Source organism: Rhinolophus sinicus, linkage group LG16 (genome assembly GCF_036562045.2).
Source record: "Rhinolophus sinicus isolate RSC01 linkage group LG16, ASM3656204v1, whole genome shotgun sequence".
NCBI lineage: Eukaryota > Metazoa > Chordata > Mammalia > Chiroptera > Rhinolophidae > Rhinolophus > Rhinolophus sinicus.
This window is the reverse complement of record NC_133765.1, coordinates 33,383,990-33,402,857: the sequence shown is the minus strand read 5'-3', so window position 1 is coordinate 33,402,857 and position 18,868 is coordinate 33,383,990. Positions and strand designations below refer to the sequence as shown.

The 18,868-nt window shown below is 39.9% G+C and overlaps 1 protein-coding gene across 1 annotated transcript in view; it reads right to left on the bottom strand.

Annotated features, from left to right (window-relative positions):
- Positions 1-17,814, bottom strand: part of PPTC7 (protein phosphatase targeting COQ7) — a 35,014-nt gene extending 17,200 nt beyond the window's left edge. Inside the window, exon 1 of the mRNA XM_019734081.2 lies at positions 17,294-17,814. Within this exon, the coding sequence (XP_019589640.1) occupies positions 17,294-17,519 (226 nt within the window). The 5' untranslated portion in view covers positions 17,520-17,814. The remainder of the gene's footprint in view (positions 1-17,293) is intronic.
- Between the last annotated feature and the right edge of the window lie 1,054 nt (positions 17,815-18,868).

The window sequence follows — 18,868 nt, the reverse complement described above, 5'->3', positions numbered from 1 at the left end:
GGTGTCTGGGATTTGTTTCAAAATAATGGGTGGGGGGTGGGGAGGAGAAGTGATGGAGGAGATGATACCAGATTGGCCATGAATGGATAACTAACTGAAGTTCAAAGAGAGGTGCACTTACCTTTCTACTTTGATATATATTTGAAATTTTCCATTATGCAAAGTTTAAATAGTAATAGTGATAACAATAAAAAAAGAAAAAAAAGATCATTCTGTCTGCTGTGTAGAGAGCAAAAGCGGAGAGAAGGGATGAGTCAGGAGTCTGTCTCAGCTCAGTCGTGACTGGCGGCAGTGCAGTTAAGAGTACAGAAGACGTTCAGGATCCTGTGACACCAAAGGACTTACAGGTGAAGTGGATGAAGGGAGAGGCAGCAATGGTAAGAGAAAGGGAAGCATCAAGGATGAGGCCTACCCTACCAGGAAGAAGCATTACTTTTTTTCTGTGTTTTTTCAAGCAGTTGTGACAATATCTGGAAATTCATAAGAGAATTTAAAAGAGTTTATTTAATAGGAACTTCTTTTGAGGAATTCTTATTTAAATGGGGTAAGATTTTGCTACGATTTAAGATGCCAACAATTTGTGTTAAAACAGAATGCAATTATAATCCTCACAACTCCATCTGATGAATCATTCATTCTTTGCAAACTACTGCATGCTCGAGGAAAGAATTTCTTCTTAACTAAGAGCCACAATTAACTTTAAATACAAACCGGTTTCATCTACAAATGGTTTTCATGAGAAAACCATTAAAATCTGCGCTATGTTGAGAGTTGATCCTGGCACTCACTAAATAATCTGTCAGCAGGTTATAGAGTTTGACCTGACACAACCCTTCAACATTAATCAGATTTCACCCAGAATAGAGCACAACCTTTCAGGCACCAGTTTGCTTTTTACAAGGGAAAAAGAACTCAAGCGAAACTCCACTGGCTAAATCTCTTTAGGGGAAAAAGAGATTTAAGAAACATAAAATTTTCAGGAAAACTGGTGGGAAAAAAGCCTTAGTGTGTGTGTGTGTGTGTGTGTGTGTGTGTGTGTATATATATATATATCTTTACAAAGAACAAGTTATATAACATGAAGAGTCATATTTGGGATTAAAATCAGGCTGCAACTAGAATAACCTACTACATGTACATTTGAAAGAAACCTAGTTTAATTCACTAATTAGGCAGTTATTTCTACAAGGAAATGAATACTTCCTCTCTTGCATAGGCAAAAGCTTCAATCCACAAAAAGAGAGAACACGTTTTAATTAGGGGAATCCTGATATAAAGGGACATTTCATTTAGAGGTAAAGAAAACAACATCCAAGGAGAAATTGCTTAAGATACCAAGACAACAACAGCAAAGGTTAAGAATATCCCTAAGAGCAAACGGAGGCCACAATAAACACTAGAAAACAGAGGGCTGAGAGAGGTAGAGTCCTGCCTCTGAGAAGCTCGCCTTCCAGTGGGCGGCTAGATACTCACCCCCACAGGAACTAGACAAACGGCTCCCATAACTGCTGCTACAGAAGGGTCAAGAGCAAGTGGTTAATGCTTATGGGGCACTGTGAGAATGGAGCAAGCCTTCTCTCAGGAAGTAGCATTCAGATTAGGCCCTGGAAAGTAAGTCAGCTTTCCACAGACAGGGAAGAGTAATGAAAGGAAAAGAACGGCAGACAAGTATATGTAGCTGGGGCTTCGGTGAGGGGGGAGACGTTGCAATATGCAGGGTGGGAGCTGACATTGTGGAAGGCCCAGAATTGCAGACCAAGAACTTGAAACTTTATGCTATAGACCCCCACTGTTTAATATAGGAGCCACTAGCCACATGTGACCACTGAATTTGAAATGTAGCTAGTTTGGATTGAGATGGGCTGTTAAATGTAAAATACACTCTGGACTCCAAAACCATAGTACACACACAAAAAAAGTAAAATATCTTAGTAATAATTTATACTGGACATGTTGAAATATTTTAGAGCTATTAGGTTAAATAAATATATTAATTAAAATTAACTGCATCTGTTTAATTTTACTTTTTTTAAATGTAGCTACTAGAAAATTTAAGATTACATATGTAGCTTACAGTATATTTCTACTGGGCAGCACTGCTATGGACAATAAAAAGTCAAGGTTTCTGGGTAGAAGTAATATATTACTTCCAGTCTATATTTTAGAAAAATAATCCTGACAGCAGTGGAGAGAATGAGTTGGGAGAGGTAATAGGTCAGGAGTCAGCTATAAGATTTTTGGTTAGAGGTATCGAGAAAAATAGAATAGAAAATCACTGGAAATACAGACACCTGGGCTATGTTATCAATAAGTTGTACAGCAAATAGGTTTCTGAAGTTCAGGAATGAGTATTGATTAGATGACGCCCGCGTTGGGAAAGGGGTGGAAATGCCTTCAGAAGAGACTTAATTCTGTCTCCAGTGTGCTAAGTTTCAGGTGCCAGCAGGGCATTTTTGAGGAAATGTTCTGTATGAAGCCAGGAATTGTGTGTCTGCAGCTGGGAAGGCAATCAGAGCCAGATCTTTGATAAAGATCAGAATTGGATGAGATGTTCAGGGAGAGTATAGAGAGTAGTAAATTCAAGGAGTTAAGAGGAGATCTTATCTTAGGAATGAGAATTTCTGGCCAAATAGCTCATTTGAGAGCTGCATCTTACTCTAGGCATCAAATTACAATCACAGATATGATAACTGATTAAGTTTTTTTAAAGGACAAGTAATCCAGTTTGTCAGAATGATATAATTTCTGTAGAGGTGAAAAGAGGTGCAGCTGAAAAGGGGGGCTAATAACTGGAAAGGCTTTGAATGCCAAGATAAAGAGTTTGCCCTGAACATAGAAGCTATTTCCTTTAATTCACTGTAATCATCTTATGTCTCCATTTAATAACATTGTCAGCACAGTCCAGCTTAAGTGTTTCCTTTGACCCAAAATCTAATTAAAACCATTATTAGATTAAGATAATGGTTACATAGCTGAAGGCTGAGAGGAGACTATAGGGCACAGAAGATTCCTTTAGTTGTACCATTTACGTAGAAATGTCAGTTTTATGAAGAGGGAAATAATCAACTAGAAAACACTTATGATTTTTATGTAATATTTTAAATTTTCCACAGATTGCTTTTCTAAAGTAAAGAGTTGAGAAAGAATTTCAGTGTTTCCCATCATGTAAACACCTTTTTATATGAAGAACATTAAAAAAATGTATTTATTTAGTTTTAAAATTTATTTTTGTAGTTGACAAGGAAATTCTTACAGTAACAGCCAATTTTTATTTTTCTAATTAATACATTTTTGTTTTGCTTTAAGTTACAACCATATAAAAATATTTTGCTGTACTTTAAAAAATTACTCAATTTTTTATTAAACTCAGAATTTTACTTAATAGCTTTGTTCTAAGCCAAAAGTTCAAGGAAAAAATGTTTGGCAACTAAGCTGAAATTGTGGAAGGTTCAAAACCCTATCTTTCCAATTGCGTCTGGCCACCTATGTAGTTGCAAAAGGCTCTCCTTAAAGACTTTGAACTAAGCCACCAACGTCAACCTGAATCTCCCCAGCACTGTCCCCCATTGTCAGCCATCAGCATGAGGTTCCCATTCTTCTTAAACCCTTCTTACTACACCGATCTTCAGAGTGACATGCAATTAGTTATAAAGCAGATATTTTCCAGAAGAAAGTGATGCCCAAAGAATTTCAACTTTAATATGAGCACCAGTGAAGAAAAATTGGCAATTTTATTTTATCCAAAAATAGGCTCAGGCAGAATTTGAAATATTAAGTTCTATCCAAAGGTACCAGTTTTGTTCCTTGCATCTTTCTTTTTCCTTTTCAATTAAAGTTTATTGGGGTGACAAGTGTTAGTAAAGTTACATAGATTTCAGGTGTACAATTCTGTAATACATCATGTATATATCACATTGTGTGTTCACCACCCAGAGTCAGTTCTCTTTCCATCAGTGTATTTGAATTCCTTGCATCTTTAATGATCTCGCATCGAGTCTCACTCTCTCAGGAAGCAAGACAGTTCTACAGGGATTGTTTTTCCATCAGTGAAACATCTCCTATCTAGTAGGATGGGTATTTGACAGTGAATTGAAACTCCAGAGGAGAAATTGAGTAAGAAACTGGCTGGATCATAAGAGTTGAATAACAAAAGTAGCAGGAGACCCTCTGGACTCAGAAGGATAAGGCTATCTGGTTTTACATTTTCTGCAGGCAGTGTTCATCTAATGAGGCAGCTGGTTAGGCAGGATTTATTGCAGCGCTACAGCCGGATGCCGAGACTCTTCTTCAAATACTGTTACAATCTACTGTTCCCAAAGCCAACCTTATTTGTCTAGAGGTATCACAACATGAAGCATTATAACTAGAGAAGAATAAGACCAGAGTATAAATTCAATTTCTATCAAATGGAACAGATCACATTTGTATCAACATTTCTGAAGCCTCAACTATTTGGGCATAAGAACAACTCCCCTGTGATTCAGGACTGTGAAATGTATCTTCATATAATTATCCCAAAGGGAACAAAAAGCAGGATTACTGAAAAAATATATTCAATAGTTGAGTTATTCAGAAAAGTACAATTTGCTTTGACTAACAGTTCTTAGTCAGTTAGTCTTTCAGTTCTCTAGAGGTGAAATTATATAAATTATGATATTCTTCCTGCTGTAACAAGTGACATATTCTCTTTGCAAGAAGTTTCCCCAAAGCAACCACTCTGCATTAATCACAATGAAACCCGCATCTTCTCATTCTCCAGAGACCAAGTCTACAAACGAACGTCAAGAACTCAAGATCTCTAAGCAGAACAGCTAACTTAAAAGCTGAGACAACGAAGCTGAAAGGATGGAAAGGAAGAGATTCAAACCTGTGATAAAGTACGTGAAAAAACAACCTACAAGCAAAACTCAAATTCTGCTAAAACAGTCCATTTTGTTTTAGAATTCCAAACAAAACAGCTATTCCTTTCTAGCTTAGTAAATATGTATTTAATAATTAATCAAGTTAAAATGCACATGCATACATATACACACTCATACCTATTGTCCAGAATACTTCATTACCTAGAGATGGTAATTTCCAGATTATTCTGGCCAGTTGCTTTGTCTTAAAAAGCAGTGAAAAGTCCTGAAAAGAGGATTACGAAATGATAGTGTGAAGGCAAAGAAACTCAAAGTCAACCTTTTAAAAATAAAAATGTTCTTCCTCTTACTTAGCTCTTCTGTTTAAACACCAAATACTTAACATGGAATGATGTTTTGGCTTGAGTGTGGCTTGAGGCCCTTGGGTTCACAGAGTTGGGTATGAATCACTGCCTTCTTGCCACACAGAGTTGAAGGTGAAGTCACAGAAAAGGTCATCTCACTCCTTTCTGAGCTGCAACAGTATCTTCCTCAAAAGCTAAATGCTCTTAGCTATGCTTTGTGGACAGGAGGAAGCAACAGACAAACCATCTGGGGATCACACGTATGTTAGGAACAGTAGAGGCAGGGCCCTTAGCGTGTTACAGAATTAAGGGCTTCTACTAAAGCTGAGGCTTCGGTTGGTTTCCAGATATTAGGAAATGTTACATAACACCAAATAACTTAACATTTAAATAAGAAAGTAACAGCAATTAAAAGTCCAGCTATCTGAATCTGATGTGTGCCTATTTGTATTGGCCCTTTAGGCTAAGAGAAAATTTTTCCTTCTGTTTATAAGATTAGATCTAGAATTCTGGTCTTAAAGGCTAACTTAGTATTTAAGACAATTAAGCTGTATATCCTTGACCTAACCTCAAAGAGGATACTATTTACCCCCTGCTTTCTTCACCCCTCTATAAAAATAAGAGCTGGCCTTTACTAAAATACCACCCTCTGGGATAGGTTAACAGTCACAGGTAGCCCTGGCTCAAACACTTTTTTTTTTTATGAGAACATAATTCCTTTGACTAAGCCTGCCAAGTGGAGAACCGTCACTCAATTTCTGAACACTAATTATAGTTTTCCCTACATGTTGTTTAACTAAATAATGATCTTTGAATGACAGGACAAATAATTTTTGTCCTCTTTTTATTTTCCACACTTTCCCATTTTTTGGGTAATAACTACGTTACCTGTATGGGATGGATGACAAAAATTACTTATATGAATCCAGTTAGAACTACATTTTACACTTACATTCAATACTAAGTTATTCAACACATTTTATTGAACATTTTCTATGTGCAAGACAGTGTGGTGAAAGGCAACTAAAGGGATTTACATAGAATAGAAGATTGCCTGCCCACAGGAACTTAAACATCAAGTGGTAGTGATTGTGGTGGGGGACAGAGGTTTGGAGAAGGTCAACATAAATGGGTATAATAAAACAGAGTAAGTATGCACCAATAAAAACAAAAGCAAGAAAGATCAGATTACATCTAGCTGAAAGAATCAGAAAATTATTCATGGAAAAGACAAGAATCTGATGGGAGTGTTGAAGGATAGAAACATGAGTTGTGGGGGAGGAGGTTGGAGAGACAGGCATGTCCCCATGTAGGGCAGTTCCCTACAACTCTGACTAATATGGACAAAGTACAAGTAATAAAGATGAGGTTAGAGCCCTAAGAGCAGAGAAACTTGACCTCCAGGTATATGCCTATTACACTTCCGCCAGAACTTCTCACTAACGATCCGCCCAAACAACACGCTGCAGGAGTTAAGGCTTTTAGGAGGTGCCCAGAAGGACAGGGTTGGCCCACTGACTAGGTTCAACAAGGCTGGATGAGGCCTTCATTTGCTTTAATTAAGGGGCTTTGTTCAACTATTAGCCTAAGAATAGCTAATAACGAAGTAGTATTCAGACTCAGCAAAGATCACGTCAATAAAACAATGTTTTAAACGATTACTTCTGACTTGAAAGACAGTGTATTCACACTGGGCAAGGGCAGGGACAGGTTATGCCGTCAGATCTGGGTTCAAATTCTAGCTCCAGGACTAAGTGTCCTCGGGGAGCTCTCTAAGCCTTAGTATTTTCACCCACACATGGGAATAATATCATGGACATCACAGGGTTGGTGTGAGAGCTGAACAGTGTGTTAACAGTGCCTGGCCACAGTGCTCAGCTCGCAGCCAGTATGTAATACATGAGTTATGCCTCTCTGCAAAGACCAAATAACAGCATATAGACCAGTCTAGCCTGTAGCAATCAGAAAAGTCACTGATCAGTGTTTGTAGGTGGCAAGCTCTACAAACACTGGTCTGTGGTCACAACCAAAAGACAATTCCCACTCACAGATAATGTATAAAAGATGAGTGGTCCATTCATCTTTCCCTGTCACACATCCTCCACCATTTAATATTCCATTAAAAATTTAACAGTAACATTTTCAAGCACTAAGGAACATATTTATCTCCAAAAAACACACAAGGAAAAAACAATTCATCTGCACTTTGACGAATGAATTAGTTTTTTTTCAGAAGTGACTATGAAGTAACCTTACTTAACAAATATCTCTTAAGTGCCTGCTGCCTACTACTATGTGCCATGGTTCTGACTCAGAAATTTCTTAATTTAAAGGGGAAATCTTTCTTATAACAACTAGTGATATGTAAATGGGCCATTCCCTTCGGTCACTATAATTGCAACACCTCTATCATAACTTGCCTGTCTTTCTCCCTCCCTGTATTGCCCTCATTCAGGTCTGAGTCTCTTTCACACTTAAACAACCTTCCATCCTCGCGCGCTGGCCTGGTACCTGGCACAACAGTTCTCAATTCTTACTGCACACTGAGATTACCTGGGGACCCCAAGCCCCACCTGCTGAGTCAGTATGCCCAGAGTGGGCCTGGGCCTCCTAGCAAAGTATGAAAGCCAAACTGCACAGGTAATTCTAATGAGAACGCCTGCGGGGAGCACTCAGGACTTAGTAAAGGCCAGCTGGATGCAAGAATGCCATCGGCCAAGTGACTCTGCCTCGGAAATGCCTTGCACCAAGCAATTCCGTTTTCCCTTCCCAAACTTGATCCTTCTCTTGCATTTCCTAATCTGATGAATGGTAGTCAAACCCACCCACACTTCAAGGCCAGAAACTTCAAAGAATTTTTCCGATGCAAAAACCTCAAAATCAACTTGAATTCCTTTCTCTTTCACCGTCGTGGCCCTGCTGATTCTAAGTCTGCAATGTCAGACGCCCAACTATCCTATTTCCCCAAAAATAAGACCGAGCCGGACAATCAGCTCTAATGCGTCTTTTGGAGGGAAAATTAATATAAGAGCAGGTCTTATGTTAGATGAGACCCGGCCTTATAGTAAAATAAGACCTGATCTTGTATTATATTATGTTAGATGAGATCGGGTCTAATATTATATTATATCATATTATACCCGGTCTTATAGTAAAATAAGACCGGGTCTTATATTAAATTTTGCTCCAAAAGACGCATTAGAGCTGATGGTCCGGCTAGGTCTTATTTTCAGGGAAACACGGTACTTTCCACTACCCTAGTTAAAGCCATTTCTAGCTCAGACTATTTCAGTTGCTTCCTAGCTGTTCTGCCTCCTGTTCTCCCATTACACCACCAATAATTTTTTTTACAAGATTGCTATGACCGTGTTGCTCTTCTAGTAAAATACCTTCCATGTATATACACTTCCTTACACACACACACACACACACACACACACACACACACACACTCTCGAAAACATTCTCTAGAAGGATAAATAAGAAACTGATAACACTGGTTCCTCTTGGGAGCAGAAATGTGCAGCTAGGAGATCAGGGTGAGAGGGAGACCCTTTAGAATACCTTTTGAATTCTGTACATCTGAAGGTGCTGCCTCTTCAAAACAATCAAACCAAATCCAAAACAACAAAAGCAAAAGCATCTATAGCTTCCTACCAAAACACAGAAACAAAACAACATCCAACTCCTTAACATGGCAACTGTAAACTTAAACAATCTGGTCCCAACCTATCTTTTAATATCAATTCTCAACTGACCTCCCACCCCCACCTCACCAGCCCAAACTACTCTCTAGCCATAAACAGCTGTAGTTTGGAGAATCTTCTCCTGTATGTTTGCTGATCCCTCAATCTAGAGAACCTTACCATTCTTCTCCTCACTTGCCTCAGTTTACTCATCTCCCGAGGCCTGACTCCATGCATCCACAACACCTAATGTGTATGTATTCTTTTATTCTGTTCCTTCAGGGCTGGAACTGCAGAGCGGAAATCTGTTTTGTTCTTGGTTTTCTCCACACTAACAGGAAACAACCAATAAACAATGAATTCAGTTGACTGTACTGAAAAGTTATAATACCAACACTCTGATATACCAACTGTCATCTGAGAACTTCAAAAAGAGAATGACTCCGTCATTATCTCATTACAGTTGCACAAGGTGCTGTGCCCCGGGTAGGAGCTGGCTACATGTTGCCTCACAGATGTTAAAAGAAGACTTAAAGGAAAGAGTCCTGAGAGGCGGTCTGGTGATGACACCACTCCAGCTTTCTTTGCCACTAACTGGCTGTAGGACACTGGCAGAATCACTTCTCTAAGCTTTAGCGTTTTCATCTGTGAAATAAGGGGCAGGAGGACAGATTCTCTCAAGAGTTCCTTTTTCTAAGATTCTGGGATTGTAAGACACTGTAAGAAAAGGGAGCCTGTTTTAACCAACTGACTAAAATGTAAAAGTTTTTCTACTTCAAGCCTGTAACAAACTCAGGTCAACCATTTTTCAATTTGAAATTCTGATAAAAGTTAAAGATTAGTATTAATTGACTGCAGTGAATTCAAATGATCTGTAAATAAATTAATATGTATGTGTAGAATGTAGTCCAAAAAACACACACTAACCTTGTTATCCAAAGACCATTGATTGTTCAGTGAATTCAGAGTACATGAACAAGAAAACCAGTTAAGATCAAAGTTGCCGCTAAAGAACCAAGAGAAGTGGATTTTTTCAAACACACACATAAGACATCCTTGTTTAGACTTTCTCATTTCAGAGAAACACTGATGACCATTTGTAACAATTAGTGGTCAACCTAGAGGCCATGAACAGTTTTCTAGCTCTTATGCAAATAGCTCAAATCTATTTTCTTATCCAAACAACAATGTGAAAACAGAAGCACTTTTTGTTTGCTTCACTCAGCACAACTAATCTTTTGCATCTACCTCAAATGATAGCACAAACTAATACTGATTAAGTTAAAAACAGGAAAAAGCTGGATGATGGCATCCTTGAAAGATCAAAATGTAGTCATAGCAGTACAAAAAGAAAGAAATGCCCTTTCTTTTCAAAATAGTCTATTAATGAGTAAAAGAAAAATCAGTGCAAAAATGTGTTAGAATTGGCCTGAGTCAAAATAGTACTGGGTCCTTCAACAGAAAGCACTCTTTGTAGTAAGTCACTTTTGTAGTCTCTGGCAGTTTTTGCAGTCCTTGAGGTTCATACCAACAATTCAATCAATTCTAGAACTATTCACCAGCTACAAATTTATTCATCTCAAAATGACTATTTAAGAACCTGGTAAATTTATAAATTATTAAATATGACAGACTCAAAATCAACAATGAGCTTATCAATGAGAGGAACTTCACAGCAACTGCAAAAGTATAAATTAGTATCTTTCTGGAGGGACCTATGCTAATATTCTTATCAGGGGCCTTGCAAAGGTTCATAGCCTTTGATTTAGGAACTCCTCTTCAAGGAATTTATCCGAAGGAAATATTCAGCTGCAAAGACATTCACCCTATTGTTACTTAGAACAAAAATTGGAAATAATCTAAATAACTAAAAATAGAGGACTAATGAGATAAATTATGGACTATACATGCAGTGGAATATGATGCAGTTATACTTATCAGTGCGGAAATATACTGAATTTACATTACATAAAAAAAACATTATAGACCAGAATACATATTAACCCAATTTTATTTAATAATGTGTATAGAACAATTGTACATATACAAAGGATGGAGGAAACAACACTGACTAGAGCTGAGTTATGAGTTATAGGTATTTTATACAGTGCTTTTTTAAATATGTGTTACTTTTATATGCACAAAACCATTTATTTAAAAACAGGAGACATGCCAGCAAGACATTTAGGTTTAAGTCCTAGCTATGGTAATAGCTGTACTGACCTTATTGACAAGTCAACTTTTATAGATGAGAAAATAATGCAGAGTAAGTGGAAATAAGAGCAGTAATCTCATAGTTAAAAGATTAAATAAGGTAAAACATAAAAACGTGTCACATAATCTAAAGTACTATATAATGCACTGGCAAGGTGAACCATATTTGTGTTAGATACTGAATAAATGCTTAGGAGAAACAAGAGTGAAGCACTTTCACTCTTTTAAGGAAAAGCATTTGTCCCCCAAGCCCCATCCCAATCGACACAAAATCCTGTTTGGGATCTTATTCCAAAGCATTTAGCATCTTTTCTTTTTAAAAAATTTAAACTAAATTGGAAGAGCTGTGCCACTTGCCAATTCAAGTTTAAATAAAAAAGTGTGTGTTATGAGCCCAAAGCCCTCTGTAGTGGTCAGCTTTTACAAGAAATCTTGATTTATGACACAGTTCTGTGAATTGTTTAATAATAGGAAATAAACGGTGTTAGATCTCAGAGAAATAGAAAACGATCAGATTTTTAAAATATTTAACAACTCCCAAACAAAATAGATCACTAAATTTTATTATTGAAGACATAAAAAAGGATCCAGGGCATCACTTCTTAAATTGAGACAAAAAGCTGACACTAACTTTTAAAGGCACACCGTTTTTTAACTGGCAACAACTTCTGGTTTAAAACATCAAATTTCTGTGGAAAGAAAATATTCTTAACTTACTTTTCCAAATCATTTTCCTGAAAATTCTGAACCCAAGGCCCTAGAGGTGAGGCCTCCCTGAAAAGCACGGGGCACCTTCATAAAATGAATTTGACATTTAGCTTGAATTTGACATGAGCGTCTATTCAAAGGACATGGTTGTAGGTCAGATACTCTGACCTGGCACCGTGCTTTCTGAGTCACACAGGAGTACAAACTCCACTTGGATAGGTTGCAACCAGTCAGGTTATGTTGTGCCGTTTCAAGAAGCCAGTGCTAAAGTTCAGGGAACAGTCTCCTCCCATCCAGGCCCCTTCACCCCCACCAAAAACCTCCACCACAACCAGTTAACATCTGCTTCCTACCCTCTGCTATAATTTATCACCATTTTAGAAAAATGTATTTTCTAAAAAGTATAAAAAGTCATGTTTTTAAAATTCAATTACTTGCGCTACAAAAAAGATTCACCTAGAATTCCTGAAGGATATTAACAAAATTGAGAGAGAAGCTAGAATTTAGGAAAATTTAAACTCCAGAATCTCTAGGTTAAAGACTGTGGACAAAGGAAAAGTAGCTCTGACAGTTTAACAAATGAGGAAATGATTGTAAAAATCATGTGCCTTATAAAAACCTATGAAAAGTACAATATATCTATATAGCAAAATGTGAAAAACATCAGGGAGTTTAAAACACAAGCAAAATTCCTCTATCCATCAACCCTTAATCTTATTTATTACAGACTGAAAGAACACTCAGAAAAGACAGACAGCAACTAATCAGTAACCCGTTTTTTTGTGTTTCTTTTTGGTTAGTGGCTTCTTAAACCTTGCCGTATCTATGAATTCTAGAAGGCTCTTTTAACTAAACCCTTAGCTCTCACACTTCCTTAACATTCATTTTCTCTTCAAAGTACATAAATTATTATGAAATTAGGCATATTTAAGGCACTGTTGATCTTAGAACTTATATATGACTACTTCCACTTTAAAAATATTTTCTCTTGGATAAAATAATTCTATTAGAACTATATGAAATGTTAAAAAAAAAACCTATATTCCTCATAAACTTACAGTTACAATGTGATCCAACAATTCTATTTGTAGGTACATAACCCAAAGAATGGAAAATGTACGTTCATACAAAAGCCTGTACATGAATATGTCACAGCAATACTAACCACAACAGCCAAAAAGTGGAAACAACCCAGTGTCCATTAATAGATGAACGGACAAACAAAATGTGGTCTATCCATACAATGGAATATTATTAAGCCATGAAAAGGAATGAAGTACTGATACATACTATAATGTGGGTGAACCTTTAAAATATGCTAGGTGAAAAAAGCCAGACACAAAAGATCACATAGTACATGATACCATTTATATGAAATGTCCAAAAGAGGCAAATCTATGGAGTCAGAATCTACTTTCTGTTGCCAGGGGTTAAGGAAAAGGGGACAGGGGGAGTGACTGCTAATGGGTAGGGGGCTTCTTTGGGGCAATGAATATGTTCTGGAACTAGCTAGTGGTGGTGATTGTACAACCCTGTGAATGCATTAAATGCCACTGAATTTTTTACTTTGAAAGGTGAATGTATGGCAGGTGAATTATGTATCTCAATTTTTAGAAATGCAATCAGGGTCAGTCTGCTGTCAACAGGTAGATCAGGCTGAATTTTGACTTTCAAAAAACTATGACTATATAATAGTAAGGCTGGTTTCCTGACACAGCTTGAAATCTAGCTGAGGGAAATTCCAAAGAGGACTTCTTGAAGAGCTGAAATTAGTGCCCATACACACTCTCCCAAGGTGACTACTTTGTTAAAAGGACAACTCACCGTCAGATATAGAGGTTCTACCAAACACATAAAAATTATCATGACTGTTAGAAAAATATCAAATTCTACCTCATCTGTTTGCTTCCTAAATAAAATTTTGATCTTTACGTTGTTCGCATAATCTTTATACCTAAAATTACTACTTTTAAGACTGGCATTACTCATAAAAACACTTGGCCACAATCAAAATCAGATCCAAAGGCCAGAACATGAAATTGTTTAAGGTTTCAAGTTAAATCAAGCTTAAATAAACACCCACAGTTTTATAAGAATTACTTTACAACTCACCATCCAGAGGTCAGAATTTACATGGCATAGACCGTGCTGCCATTCTTTAAAGAAGTGGTTTCACTAAACTGTGGTTTAGTATGCAAGAGCTTTTGTTACATTTTAATTATGAGTCACAGGATGAACAAGAAGTTGTAAACATACACACACACATATACCCTTAAGCAGGAAAGCATTAGAAGGTCAAACAGTACCAGAAGACAGACTGGTTTTGAATTCACCTATCTTGTCAAGAAAACCAGTGTTGTAATGGAAGGAGGACAGGAACAGGAGTCTTGGTGTGAGTCCTGGTTCTGCCATTAACGACCAGCGGAATAACCTGAGTAAAGTCATTTGCCCCTCTGTAGGCCACCGTTTTCTCAGCAGCAAAATGAAAGCATGGGCTCCAAGGTTACTAAGTCTTACAACTCTCAACAGGCTTTGAGTCTATTGTTAAGCAGCTTAGGGCTGCGGGAGGCCCAGCAATTACACACTAAGCAGCTCTCATATTTTTGTGTACTTAGGCATCCATACCATATACAGTCATAAGGAGAACTACTAGCCACAGGGAAGAAGGAAAAAGATAAGTGCACAAAGCTTCTGCTGTTACTGGTTTACTCGGGTTGGACCTAATAAAAAGAAAGCACCTTGGCCAGTTTTCCAGGGGATAGGAGTGGTTTCTATGTCTCACCACACCCATCATAGTTGGTTTTTCCTACAAGAAATCCAAGGGGATGCTACGGAAGTGCTGTAAAGCATCAAGTACTTTTAGTCACTGCATGACTAATAGGACAGATCAAGTCTTAATTAAAGAAATAAAACAGCTTTCTCTCTCTAATAGAAAAAAGAAACAAACAGCTTTCATTCCACAGTCAAGTAGTCCTTGATGACTACAGTGAGTTCCACTGATACTAGTAGCAATCAAGTGTCAATCCAAAGAAAACAAATTATCTATAGAACTAGAAGGGGCAAAGCACTGAGGTTCAACATAACATTATTCTTCAACATAACTTTTAATACATCAGTTTACAACTCCAACTTCGAGTAAAAAGCAGTATTAAAGATTCGCTGAGACGCCACCTCTTTCACAGCAAGAGATAACCAGACCTGTGATGGGATGGTGTCAATCAAGCAGAAGTCACCATCATAGGTACTGGTTTGTGGAAGCCAAAGATCAAATGAGGCCAACTCAGAAGTTGTTTCAGGTGGCTCCCAGGGTACATTTCCGGAAGAGCTCCTACAAAATAGGACAGTCTTAGAGAACCTGTCTTCCCCTGATGTATCTCTCTCTGTCTCTCTCTGTCTCTCTCTCAACAGCTCTTTGCCAAATATGACTATCCCTAGGTCACATAAGCAACCATCTGTCTGGTTATGCCTCGCTGCATTCCTTTCAGCAGGGGCACAGTGTTGTGGTTCTTAATCTGGTACCCATGCATGGACCTCTAGATAGTACATGAATGGGCTTCATGAGGTCAGTGAAGTCCCTGAATGAGCCCTTGAGCAGTCAAAAATTCTGACTGTGAACCAGGAAAAATTAAGAACCATTGGTTTAGAGTCAGATATAAAACAGAAGAAATCCTACTGGAGGTGCCCATATGAATCAGACAGGAAGCAATGTCTGTTATTTCAGGTACAAAATAACAAAGGTGTTGTCATTTCAAAACAAAACAAAAAATATGAGCTGATAGAAGAAGTCCTTGAGGGTCGGATAGTCCAATCCCTTCATTCTCTAGTCTAGATAAGGAAAAGGAGCTGAGAGGCTCCTGCCTAAAACCACAGATCACAGAGCTAGTGACAAAGCTGAGCACCAAACTAGGCCAGGTTTCTCCCAGGATGGTATATTTATACTGTTTCCAGAATGGGTTTGACTGAAACTTCACAAATCTTTCATAAAAGCCAGCACACAGGAGATTTATAAGGGGGGAACCTTAGTGGCTCATTATCTTCTATCCTGTTGCACTATGACTGGTATTTGAAAAAGCAGCACAGGTCACAAGCTCATTGAGTGAAGTGCTTCTAAATGCAATGGGAAAAGAGGGCCACTGACAGCTCTTTAAAAAAGATACTGAGTCAGGGTCAAACTGACTTCAGAGTGGATCTGTAGGATTTCAATCTGCAAGCTCAACCTTCTAAGGAGTCTGTGTCGCTTTCTCGCTCTTTTAAAGTTAACGTCAAGAGTGTTGCCTAAACATTAAATGACTTTTTCAACCCAGGTAACGGGATCATTCATAAATTAAACTGAGAACAATCTTTTTAGTTCCATGTTCATAAACACTACATGTAGTACAAGCAAAAATAATATGCAGTTATTCTCAGGTCAAATTAAAAACCAATTATTGTCATAAAAAGTTACAGGACCATTTGTTCCGATGCCAAACTTTGCTTCAGCACGTGAAATTTAAAGTAATCAAAAACTCAATCTCATCTGAGAAGTGAAACCAAAGTGACATTTGAACCCAAGTTCAATGACAGCATGTCCTTCAATTTCAAAGCGCTTTATTTATAGTAAGAGAGATTTAACGGCATACGATTCTATGGCCTATACATTGTCTCCAAAGACGTACATTATGGTAAAGTTTCTGAATTATATTGACCCCCTTCTGCAAGCTCTCATCGAAGTCTCCCACCCCCAAAGGTGTTAACCGGAATAGGCCTTCAGAAGCACCTGTGGCCTGAATGGCTTTAACCAATTCTCAAGGCTTTCTAGGCTGCAGTCTAGAAGAGAGTTTGACCATTCTATTTTGGGTCAAGGAGACTCTTCCATCCCAGGTGACCTCAAGTGGGCAAGATCAGTTTGGGATAATGCACTGCGAGTGTTTTTTTACCAGGTCATCAGTCCCCACTGCGAGACTGAGACTCGGGAAAAGGATGGTCACAATCGAGGCGGCGAAAGAATGCGTCTGGTCTGTCTGCTCGGGATCCCGCAGTCCATGGCCGGGTTGTGGCGACAGGAGCACGCGAAAAAGCAGGGATTCCCGAGACACGCAGAGAAGGGGGGAGGGAGCGAGCAAGAGGGGGTTAGGAGCCTGCAGGTGTCGCCTGGGGGAAGGGACGAGGTCGTCCGGGGTTGGTACAACCCAGTGACTAAGAGTGCGGCTCTGAACTCAAACAAACTGGTCACATTCTCAGGTGGTGTGACCTTGAGCACGTGGTTCAACCTCTCTGCGCCTCAGTTTCCTCTTCTCTAAAACGGGGGTTGGTCAAGCGGAAAACACACCTCGGAGCGCTTGGCACGACGCCTGGGACATAGTAAGCGCTCCCTACTTGCGAGCTACTACGGGCTCTCGGACTCCACTCCCCGCCGGGAGAAAGGGGGGAAGCCCGGAGCTGGGAAGTCCCCGGGAAGCGGATGCAGGGCTGGGGTGGGGGGACCAGGCCGGGGACTCACCGAGTACATCCGCGGAGCGGTGCCGGGCCACGAAACACGCGTCGTCCCCGTAGCACGCACCCTTCTTGAGGAGGCCCTTACGGAAGTCCTTGCCGAAGCCGCAGCCGGCCGTCACCAGCCCGTAGTCGCCGCCGCTGCCGCCGCCGCCGGCCCTGGGGTCGGTCTGCGAAAGGCCGCCGAGCACGGCGCGGGCCACCAGCCGCCCGTACGAGAGGACTGAGAACATCGCCGCCGCCGCCCCCCCGAGGAGGCGGGGGGCCCGGAGAGCAGGAGGACGCGGAGGCCCGGAGCCGGCTCTCTCCTCAGCCGCAGCAGCGCCGCCGCCGGGGCGCTCCTCAGGGCGGCGTGCACTCGCCGCCGCCGCCCCTGCCCGACGCGCGGGGCCTCGCACACGCTCCGCCGCGCGCACCGGAGCCAGAGCGAGGTCAAAGCCGACGGCTCCTCCGCTTCAGCCCGGTTAGGGTCCCGACTGCAGCTACCGCTGCCGCCGCCATCTTCCGCTCCACTAGCGTGTTCCGGGCCGCGCCGGCAGCACCGCCCCCTTCATGGCCACGCCTCCGGTCACGCCCACTGCTCGCGCCTTATCCCAAAGCCCCGCCCCTCGGGCTCGGTGCCCCTTGCAGTCAGTCTCCGAGGTCGAGCTTGCGGAGAGAGTGTGAGCGCGATGTCTTCTGGGAGTTGTAGTTTCTTCACTACCTAGCATCCTGGACGTCAGAGGATTCCCCAGACGCGGGACTTAAGTTACTGAGAATTAAGGTTAGCTGTTTGAAACTTTTCTCCCGTTTTAACCATACCTTTTAAAGGCTGTTCTTTTAAATAGTGCTACCATCCTTTAAGTAAAACCTGAAAGCAACTATGGTCAGGTCATGTAATATTATTCTGTAATGTATATATTAAGAAACTGAAGTACACAAATCTAGTGACACCTCCAGAATTTATGTATTGGAAGGGTTTAGGGGCAGCAATCAGGAAAGAACTTTTTTGCACAATATTTAGGAAAATTCGAAAAACTTATATGTCCCTATCAGACTGGGAGGTGAAAAAGGGGTAGTGATGGAGATAATGGCACAGATCACTGCAGATATGTCACACAGAAGTGTTTCAGACTTCGTAGATGATTCTGCCAAACTGAGAATAAAAAAATTCCAGGCCCCAAATCTTAATTTTCTGTAGAATCCACCTGACTAAGCAGGTCTCCCAGCTGCTGGTTTGGGTGCCCAGAGAGTCATGCAGTACCAAAGATTCACAAAGATTACACCTTTTCCTCTCTCCTTCCACAGCTGCCACCTCTTCTGGTCAAAAGGACAGCCCTTGGCAAGAAAGAGAGCTCCCCCACTTTTTTTAAAAGCTCTCAGCCCACCCCTAACAAAGATATTACAAAGACATCCAGATTTTTATTATTATAAGCCTCCTTCTTCTGAAATTATTTAGGTTGAATAATAACTAAATTTAATGGGGAGTTTGTAATCTAATGGGAAAATTAGCTCACCAAATGTGTGTGATATATTTGTAGGTGTGTATTAATGTACATTCAGATTACATGCCATGCCTGGTGGTGCTGTATATAACCTACCG